The sequence below is a fragment of the Calliphora vicina genome, chromosome 4 (assembly GCF_958450345.1).
Source record: "Calliphora vicina chromosome 4, idCalVici1.1, whole genome shotgun sequence".
NCBI classification, from domain to species: Eukaryota; Metazoa; Arthropoda; class Insecta; order Diptera; family Calliphoridae; genus Calliphora; species Calliphora vicina.
The window spans coordinates 76,786,400-76,797,707 of NC_088783.1; the positions used below are offsets into that span (position 1 = coordinate 76,786,400).

At 30.8% G+C, this 11,308-nt stretch overlaps 1 protein-coding gene across 1 annotated transcript; it reads right to left on the reverse strand.

The window, feature by feature from the left end:
* Positions 1–7,913: 7,913 nt before the first annotated feature.
* LOC135958514 (uncharacterized) lies at positions 7,914–9,743 on the reverse strand. Its single transcript, XM_065509417.1, has 3 exons — positions 8,941–9,743; positions 8,411–8,879; positions 7,914–8,351 (listed from the first exon to the last, which is right to left on the reverse strand). Exons 1-3 carry the CDS (start codon positions 9,741–9,743, stop codon positions 7,914–7,916), a joined length of 1,710 nt encoding a protein of 569 aa, XP_065365489.1.
* Between the last annotated feature and the right edge of the window lie 1,565 nt (positions 9,744–11,308).

The window sequence follows — 11,308 nt, forward strand, 5'->3', positions numbered from 1 at the left end:
TGTTAAACTTAGCTGAGCTTCTAAATTTTCTGAGTCACATTCAATATATTCTAAACCTACATATATCCTTGTTAAACCTTGTTATTAAAATCAGTAGTGACAATGGCAGTGGTACAGTGTCAATGACTTTTTATGATATCCACCAATTCAAAAGACACGCGGTTGGTATAAGCTACGTAGGACAGGAACCGTTATACAAACCTAAATCAAACACGCGCCAGAACGAGGCGCAAAATTTTCGAAGGTAAAAAAACAAAAATGGGCCAGCAATAATGACAATGACGCTCGACTGCGCCTAGTCCTTGATGTATAACTTGTTAATGGTTTTCAACATGAAATCATAACACACATTTAGATGAAAAGTGTTGTTTAAAGTAATCGCTAATTATTAAAAGTAATCGCAGAATCTTAAAATAAATAAAAAAATATTCGATATTGTCGAATAATTCGAGACAAAAAAAACCGGTTTGTCGAATAACTCGAAAACCGTCCTTTTGTAAAAACCGGTTTAAAAAAACCGGAAAATTGGAAAATAACCGGTTTTTCGAATAATTCGAAAACCGGTTTGACCACTCTAGGCGTGATGCACTTCTAGCACGCTATAAGTGACATTGGTAAATATTCATCAGAGACCCAACAATGTATATGGGGGATTTCATGTCAACAGAACCAACTTTTGAAATCGATGGTTTCCGATCGGGATGAATTTTTCATCAAGATCGGTCAAGATCTCTCTGAGTTAGAATTTAACATTTTGGCCAAACAGGTGCTTTTTCTCAACTATCTAACTTATTACCTATTGTTCTTAGCAAAATGTGCTCCAAATAGTTTATGTAGCTTATTTCTTCAATTTTTCAAAGAAAAAAAAAAATAAATAATGTTTGAAATTTTTTTAGAAAATTAAATTTTTTTTTTAAATTTATTTCAAAATCGGACTTTTTTCAAATGGGTTTTTCAAAAGAAAGGTTAGGTCTTTTCCTTTTTTTGTCGCTGGTTCATAAAAATCCAAGCAAAATTATATAATACTTCGCTATCATTTCGTTCCTAATTTAAAATTCCAAATTTTTCAAAACTTTAGTTTTGACAATCATGATTTAGGTAAAGATTTCGGGTTATATCTAGAATTTTCTGGACTATAGAGGTCTGAATAGATTTTATTTAAAATTCATAACAGTAAAAATATGATAAAAAAACATTAGTTTCTCCCGAAATCCGAAAAATTTTAATTGCAATTACAAAAACTCTATATTTTAGTTAAGTTTGGAAGAGGTGTGCACTATGTGCACTTCCACTCGGAGACCATAAGGTCCAATGTGAAAAAGAAAGAATCCAAATCTGCCGTAGATTTGGATTCTTCCCCTGATAAAACCTAGTATGTTACTCAGTTTACAGTCAGCAACACTACCGAATTCATCCAGAAATCTGTTTCCTAGAAATTTAAATCTATAATCCTGTAGTCTAGGACAGTTGCACATAATATGCTCTCCTGTCTCTAGCTCTTCCACATCGCGACACATAATACAAAAATCCTGTGTGCCATTATCCCATTTACCTATGAAGGCCCCTATTGAGCAGTGAACAGCTATTACTCCTACTAGAATCCAGAGGCTACATCTATCCTACTCAATTAGTGTTCTGGTTGCATTTGCATTCAGTGTTGGATAAAAGGCCTTGGAAATTTTGCAATCTGTCCTACTGCTCCAGGATTGGTTGGTGGATTCATGGAATATTTCAAATATTAGCCTATAGTAGTGACATATACTAAGGAGGTTTTACGCCCCTTTCCCTAGTACCATGATCTAGTGTTTTTCCAGATCGCGAAGATCTCTGCCACTGCACACGTTAGAGAGTCTATATGAGCATTTGATATCCTTGTCGACCAGATAAACCCCGGCCCCTGTACCAGAGTCCATCTTGGAGCCGTCAGTGAAAACTGCACCCCCATTGAACAGTGGATAGGATTCAACCCAAATATTTTAAGTTTTTATTATGATGCCTCCTTTTCACTTCTCACATTCTCAATTTTGGGAAAACTCAAAGAACTAAATAGGCACATCCACAATTATTTGATTTCTCTTTCATAGAGAATATCCGAAAGATTTTAAATTGGTAAAGAACTAAATAAAAAAATTTAAAATTTTCTTGGTTTTTGAACAATTTCGAACACCATATTGAATGGAAAATGCATCATTCGTTTATCCTTTGTAGATTTCATATCCTTGAATTAATTTGTATAAATAGAGAATTACTGTATTGTAACAGCATTATAGTTCTTAGCAATTTTTTATAATTACTTTTTTTAAAAATTAAGTCAATTTCCTTAGAGTTGCATTTATTTACTTTCACAATTTTACCACTGTTTTTACTAAAAATTTTATAATTCCAAACGTAGAATATAAAACAAATAAGAAGGTATGGCCGGTCAAGCCTGACCATATAATACCCTACACTAAGTAAAAGAGCAAAAACATTTTACTTTTAAAATTTCAATAATTTATATTTTTGAGTGATTTTCGGAAGTTGGCCTTATATGGGGGCTATGACCAATTATGGACCGATCACCATGAAATTAGGTCGTGTGATTTATGTCTATATGAAAGTTTACTATTATGGACCGATCACCATGAAATTAGGTCGTGTGATTTATGTCTATATGAAAGTTTACTATTATGGACCGATCACCATGAAATTAGGTAATGTGATTTATGTCTATATGAGAGCTTACTATGTTGAATTTTGTGAGTATACCAACATTTTTAAGCAATTTATGCACGTTAAAGTGATTTTCGGAAGCGGGTCTATATGGGAGCTATGACTAATTATGGACCGATCGTAACAAAATTTAGTGACATGAATTTCATATATATAAAACTTATTTGGAGAGCAATTTGTGGAGATACATTTATAAAATAAACATTTATGACCGATAAAGTCCAATTTTGGAAGGACATTTGTATGGGGGCTAGGTGAAATAATGGACCGGTTTCAATAGGCTTGGTCCTTGGGCCGAAAAAAAAATAACCTTGTGCGCAGAGTACAGGTCGCAATTTTGAAGATATTTCGATCAAATTTGGTACATATTAATTTTTTGGCCCAAGGACGAAGCCTATTGAAACTGGCAGAAATGGGTCCATTATTTCACCTAGCCCCCATACAAATGTCCTTCCAAAATTGGACTTTATCGGTCATAAATGTTTAATTTATATATGTATCTCCACAAATTCCGCTCCAAATAAGTTTTATATATACAAAACCAAATTTTTTTACGATCGGTTCATAATTAGTCATAGCTCCCATATAGACCCGCTTCCGAAAATCACTTTAACGTACATAAATCGCTTAAAAATGTTGGTATACACACAAAATTCAACATAGTTAACTTTAATATAGACATAAATCACACGGCCTAATTTCATGGTGATCGGTCCATAATTGGTCATATCTTCCATATAAGACCCACTTCCGAAAATCACTCAAAAATATAAATTATTGAAATTTTAAAAGAAAAATGTTTTTGCTCTTTTACTTAGTGTAGGGTATTATATGGTCAGGCTTGACCGACCATACCTTCTTACTTGTTTTATATTCTTGTTGATCATTATTGTATGACATTTTGTCCAATATTTTTTTTGTACGTTTGGAATTATAAAATTTTTAGTAAAAACAGTGGTAAAATTGTGAGAGTAAAAAAATGCAACTCTAAGGAAATTGACTTGACAGTTTTTGACATATATATCTTATTAGAACGTTAATGACGCACTCATTTCGACAATTTAACACTAAAATATAAATATAGTTCTTTAATGTCATAGTTTTTGCAAAAACTGAAAAAAATGTTTCGTCCTATCATCCTAATATTTTCATTCACTTTTTATATTTTTTTAGATATTTTTCATTTGCTAACTTATTTTTTAAACAAACAAATTCAATTTAAATTTAAATAAATTATTTTCTATCGCGATTTTAAACTGAAAGTGTTAAATTAATTTAATTGCAGCACAAATGAATGAATTTCCATTGACCAAACACTAATACGATTAAATGAATTTTTTTGTACAGAAACGAGCTGCAACGTTGACATCTAAACACACAAATTCACTCATCTAATAATGATTGAATGTAACGTATAATACGATGGCTGATTATATTTGGTGTCCAAAGTAATAAGTTTGAAGAGGAGAACTTAATGACCAAGAATATAAAAGTGGTTATATATAAATGTGTCTAGTAAAAGAGATATATTTTGAGCCAGAACTCGAAACATTAAATAAAATGTCCAACCTCTAAATGTTATCTGATTTTGCTTAAATTGTCTACATTTGCTTTAGATGACATACTTAGAACAATTTTAGACCTCGTACAGCTTTAAACATACTTTCAACTTTAAAATAATCTAAAAGCTTTAAACTAAAGAAAAGTTTGATTATAAATGTTAAGAGTAAATAACATTGCAGCAGTATAATAAAATGCATTCCATAAAATTAAGTCGATCTTAATGTAAAATGCAATTAACATTTTCATTGCATTTTCATGTGAGTACCCAAATGTAAGGGGTGACAGATACATCACGTTCTTCATGTGTAATTAACTAGCAGAATGTGAAATTATTTCTGGGAAATTAAACGAATGAAATGATAATGAATTTTTTATTATGCGTCTATAAAAATGCAGAAATATATGGTAAAATCCCAGAATTTTTTTTATATTTTTGAGGTATGAACAATTTATAACTTCTTTTCTTTCATAGTCCTAAAGATCTATTCTCAACCATATAAAATTCGTCCACAAGGAATTAATTTACGGAAGCAAGGTGGTTTATTTAAAAAATGTGAATGTTTTTCCGTGTTATTTTTGAAATTACATTGATTATACTGCGTGAATTTTAAACACTTTTGAATTTATTAAATTTTTTTTAGAATATAGAAATCAAAACAACAAGATTCTGTAGCTGTTCTGGTTTATTCACCATGTTTCTAATATGTTTTAATTGGGTCATAGTTGTGATTACTGTTGGTCATATTTTTATTGATATATATTATAATATTATTTATTCAGAACATATAGAACATATTATGATATTTTATGATACTAATATGATCATAATTTTGTTTTGGACTACAATCATAAATCTTATCATAATATATTGCTCTTAGATTATGTTTACCACAACCATGTTTTTTCTCTGCGTGCATTGCTGTAATCAGCGATTTTGGAGTGCCTCGCAATTAGAGATTCATTAAATAATTTAGCTATGTTCGCATATGATTAACTAAAATACCAAAATATTGAATGGAAATCATTACAAGAGTCACCAAAAATATATGAGGCAATCAGCGCAAAAGTGGTGTAACCCCTAATTTAATTTATTTTGTGAACCTTATTTTAATTGTTTTATATAATTGTACAAGATTATAAAGAAATGAATCAAAATACATAATACATGAGCTTCTCATCAGATGTCTCATCACGATACACCTCATCCCTGACACTGTTGGAGAAATTCAGGTTGTTACAAAAAGTATGATGAACTGGCGGGTTGAAGTGCAACAATTCATCTATGGTTGGTTGTGATACTTGTAAAAAATTTAAAAGTGATACAGTTTATGGAATCCTAGCTACTGAAATATCAACCACTCCACCTTGGGATTACTAACCGAAAGGTTTCTGGTGGTTATATTTGGAATGATTTGGAAAAGAAAAAATGATTTGCAGTCATTCGTATTATCTTGAATAGCTTGTTGACTTTTTCGAGTCGATTTAATTTCTTTGAAGATTTTTTTAATTTTTTCTATTACACCAAAATATTAGTATATCTCTCCCTAAATAGGACTTTATCGGTCATAAATGTGTACGTTATATAAGTATTTATAGATATTTCGTTAAAAATAAATTTATATACACAGAAGTCATGAAACCTAATTTTATGATGAGGGGTCCATAATAAGTCATAGCTCCCGTACAAGGTCAACTTCTAAAAATCTCTTACTCTCAGAAATAAGTTTCATATACACTCAAAAAATTTTTACATTAACTGATTATATTTTATTCAAAAAGTTTTCCGTTAAATTAAAAATGAATGAAAATCTTGTTATTTTTAAAAAGAAATTATTTTTTTACTTTTTAGTAAAAACATAAATAGTTTTGAATACATAAATAGTTTTTTCAGTATAAGTTTCCCGTTTGCTGTCAAAAAAAGCCAAAGAAAAATCAAAACTTGTTTGTTATAAAAACAACTTTAAAAAATAAATGAAAAATTCTTTTGATTCAAATGTTAGTGGTCCGTTTATTTTAATAAATTTGTAGTTATTATTAATGAATTTTCTGTTGAATTTATCTACATAATATTTTTAGTGTAGACATAAACCTCGCGTTCTAACTACATGGCTATCGGTACAGAATAGCTCTTCCAAAAATCACTCACGAAAATAAATTATTTAAATTTCAAAAGAAATTAGTTTTTACTCATTTCTTAAAAAAACTATACACGACTTTGCCACTACATGATACTTTAGTGGCTGACGGCACATACATACTTCTTAAGTAAACTTAACAAAATTTTAAAAGACAATGTATCGAAATCTTGATGTTTGTGGTCATAGTACCTTAAAGAATATAATATTTTTAGATCATCTCAACATATATTTTGGAAAATTTCAAATTTGAGTTGTCATAACTTTTTAATGCAAACAGTTTGAATCCAACAACTTTTTAAAACATACAGACCGAAGAGTCGTTAAAGCAATAGTGTAAACTTAATTTATTAAAATTCGTTAATTTAGAAATTATTTACTAGAATAAATGAATTTCATTGATGTGAAAATATTTTGGGATTTAACCATACATATTTTGGAATTGTTATTATTATACACACTGCATATAAACTACAGAAAATTAAGTGAAGCATTTTTAAGTTAACAAAACTCTTTTCCGAAATGAGAAGAGTAAAAACCAGGGACGTAACAATTATAAGATAAACGACAAAAAAATCATTTTTAACCATTTATATTGATGAATTTATAAAATGGTTATAATTAACCATTTTTATAAGATATATTTTATTTTGGTTATCGTAACCAATTAAAGTAAGAAATATTTTTTTTTGGTTATAAGTAACCATTATATCAACCAAAAAGATTTTTTAGTTTCAAATAACCATTATAACAACCAAAAAGTTTTTTTGGTTAGAAATAACCATTACAACAAAATTTTTTTTTTTTTGGTTATCAGGTATGAAATCTATATATATAAAAATGTATGTTTGTATGTATGTACCGAATGAACTCAAAAACGGCTGGACAGATTTTGATGAAATTTTCAGTGAATCTTCAGAATAGCCCAGCGAGTAACACTGTATAGTCAGTTTTTTGATATTCGGTCTGTGGGCTGAGGGGTTCGTAAAAATCCCATTTTTACATTATACCGCTATTGCCCTATCTATATATATAAAAATGGATGTGTGTATTTATGTTCCGTATGGACTCAAAAATGGCTGGACCGATTTTGATGACATGTTCACGGAATCTTCAGAAAAGCCTTTTGGGTAACAGTGTAAAGTCAGAATTTTACTCTTGCATATTAAGTGCATGAATAAGAAATTTCCATACTGAATTTTGGAATTCATTGGAACCAGCCGAAATGCCGCTACATGTATTAACATTGAAGGTTGGTTCACCGACTTTGTCCGACGCTGTATATTAAAATCGACATCGAGATGCAATATAAAACAGATGTTTTCTAAAGGCCAGCAACGCGGACCGGGTTCAGCTAGTTGATAATAAAAAATTCATTCATAAATGTTAAATAGGGATTTCTAAATCCATTAAAAACAAAAGTTACAGAGTACGCTACGGATTTCCAAAGGATTCCCTATATGATCGAATTGAATGAAAAAACAGATATAAAAAGTTTGGAGTTCATTTATTAACATTTTTGTTTAACTTAACAAACATAAGCGATCTTAAGGAATCTTGTGAAAGGTTGCATCTAAGATCACTTAGTACTAATCTTAATGCTGAGAATGCGCGCTCGACACTAACTTCAGTTGCTGGAGCAGCATGTACAATATCTGCTAGCTGCTTTAAAAATGGAAATGTATATTTTTTTTCCTCCCAATATTCCAAAAGGTTGGCATCGAAGTCAACTCTTCCTTCTCGGTAGGTGTCAATTTCGGCAAAAGAATTTAAAATAAATTTTGACCCAACGCTTGGCGTTTCATCCTCTGACGAAGAGTCAACTTCTAAGCTTCGTAAGGTCTGACGAACTAATGAAGAAGCGCTCATATTTGACGTTTCATCAATAAACACATTACTCTCTAAAGAGGCCTGCGCCACTTGTGGGGGATGTCTTTCGGCCTGAAATAGAAACAGCCGATGTTTATAGAAAGTAAATATAAGCATAGACATTTCCAAACCTGATTTAAGTTATTCAATTGCGTTGCCAGCACTTTCAAGTGATTTTTGGCTTCTTCCTTTTTATTTTGTGGAAGCAATCGTCGAAAACGTGGATCCAAAAATATTGCTGCATTTAGAACTTCTGCATTAAGCAAATTCGGCTCTCTCGCTTTAATACAATCAAGTATAGTTGTTGATAACTCCGTGGTTAATGATTCTAATTTCACCTTAAGTTCAAACCAAGCTTTATAACATTCACCCATAACAAGCTGCTCTCCTTGTAGTTTTAATGTTGTTTCATGAATAGGGCTTAAAATTATTAGTAAGTCGTTAAGTTTGCCCCATTCTTGATCTGTTAACGGCCGATGTAGCTGTTCGTTGCAAAATTCAGTGTACTTTAAGAGTTTCTGTATCATTAAAAATGTGGAGCTCCAACGCGTAGGCACATCTAATGATGGCTTGCCTAGATTAAGCATTTGTAGGACTTGTCTAAGCAAAAGAAAATGTATAAACAAAACCGTTTTAAGCCTCAATGTTTGTACTCACTTACCTGCACTTCGGTGTTCTTAAAGTTTTCACTACTTGTCTCGCTTTTTCAACTACTGAAATAATGTTTGCTTTGCCTAAAAAGTCTTTTACGATTAATTGCAAGGTATGAGCTGCACACTTAACCGACAAAATATTTCTGTGTTCTGCGATGAAATCATTCTCAAACTCTTCAAGGTTTAATAATGTTTCTTCAGAGTCATTTTGGGCATAAGTCTCTTCCTGCGTTGTTTCAGCAAGCATATCAACTGCCTTCAACATATTTCGACCGTTGTCTGTAGTGATTGTATATATTTGTTTTTTAGCTATATTAAATTCACGCAAAACTTCTTCAACCTCTAGTTTAAGATTAACCGCAGTCTGTGGCACACAAATTTCTTTCATTGATAGTGTAAAAACTTCAACTTTTCCTTTATCTATTATTTGTGCATTAACACCAAACATTGATCGGTCGTGTCGTGTAGCGCTATCCATTTTGAGCGATATTATCTTGTTTGTTAACTTTTTCCTTATTAGTCTTTTTAATTTTGTTTCTTCCTCGTTGACTAATGACATGATATTGTTCGACGTAATCGCATTCATATTAATCCCCTTGAATATTTGTTCTGTCAAAATCTTAAAACCATCACTATCAAAAAACGTCAGCGGTAGGGACTGTTGGGTGACGAAATTAAGACAAGCATTTTTTACTTGTTGCTCGCTATATGATGCAGAAAACTTGACTTGTTTATCAGAATCATTTGAATCATCAATGCCTTCATATTCATTAATGGATTGCTGATAGATTTCATTATGTTTTGTAACCATATGCCTTCTTAAATTTGTTACGTGATTTCCAGCAAACGTAGATGCACAGGTTTTACATATGGATTCATTTTTACTTTCATTATAATGAAAAAACTCCCGAACAATTACATTTCGTTTTCTTCCCATTTTTTTAATTTTTAAATTTACACAAAACCGCAATAAACCGCACTAAACCTCTCAGCAAATACTACAAGTAAAGTATTTTTTAATAATTTTCTTTCTATGCAGTAAAGTCTAAAAAAAATCAAAATAAACAAGCAAAACTAATAAACAGTTATTTTTTTTTTCTCAATTTGCACTTTTTTTATTGCATTTTTATTTTTAGAAAAACAGAAAAAATATACAATAACAAGGTAGAATCATCTAAAATATACCACTTCGATGGCCACATGTAATGCTGAATGTGGCCGTTTGAATTTTGGTACTCACTGATGATGCAGAAAATGCAAAAAATTAAAGTGGAGTCATATGAAATTATTAATAACAAATATAGAGCACTACAAACAAGACCTCTGTGGCTTAGTGGTTACAGCGTTTGACTAGGAAACCGAAGTTTATGAGTTCAAACCAGCTCACCAAAAAGTAATTGTTTTCTTTTTTTTCTAAAAAATGGGCCACTTCCATTCTTATCGTTCGTCTGCTTTACGTTTCAAACGTAATCCAAATAAATAATTAAGTTGTCATATCTGCAATCGACAATATATTTTAAATAATGATACAAAATAACATATCTAAGCAGTGGTCTAGTGGGTACAGCAGTTGACTAGCAGCCGGAAGGTTGTTGGTTCAAGTCGTGGCTCTGACTTATTCTTTTTTAATTTTTTTTTTTATTTTTTGTGCTTGTAAATACACAATTCTATAAATAACTCTACTAAAGAATTAAAGGATTACTTTTGCAACTAGAGTATCCAAAACCGAAAACCGGTTCGCTTTGCTTTACAAATATAATTATGTTGTTACATCGAGCCCTTAGTGCCAAATTATCGTAAGCGACATTTTATAAATTTTTTTTTATTGCAGAAATTAAAATTTTATTGACCGACCGGCTGTTGTTTTAGCATTCTCAGAATGTCATATTTTTCAATAAAGTATTTCATGAATTTTTAATTGTCAAAAGTTATAAATATTTTTGAAAAATAGACAAATAGCTTGAACGAAATTATATATATCGCATCATAAAATTGTTAATTTTATGTATAAATTTCAAAATAATCATGAAAACCTTCTCCTGTAAAATTTGTGTTTTGTCGCTTACGATAATTTGGCGCTAAGGGCTCGATATATGTAATTCCAGAAAACAATCGACAATATATTGAAAATCATTATTTGACACAAAGTAAAATCACTAAGCAGTGGTGTAGTGAGTACAACACTTGACTAGCAGCCGAGAGGTTGGAGGATCAACTCCTGGCTGTGATTTACTTTTTTTTATTTTTTTCATTTTTGTAAACACATAATTTCATAGTAGAAAAATAGAAGGTAGTTTCATTCTCTCTTTATTTTTTAAAATTCTACGTCTGACATGCTTAAGGATTTTGACGTTACCGTTAAAATAGTAATACCAT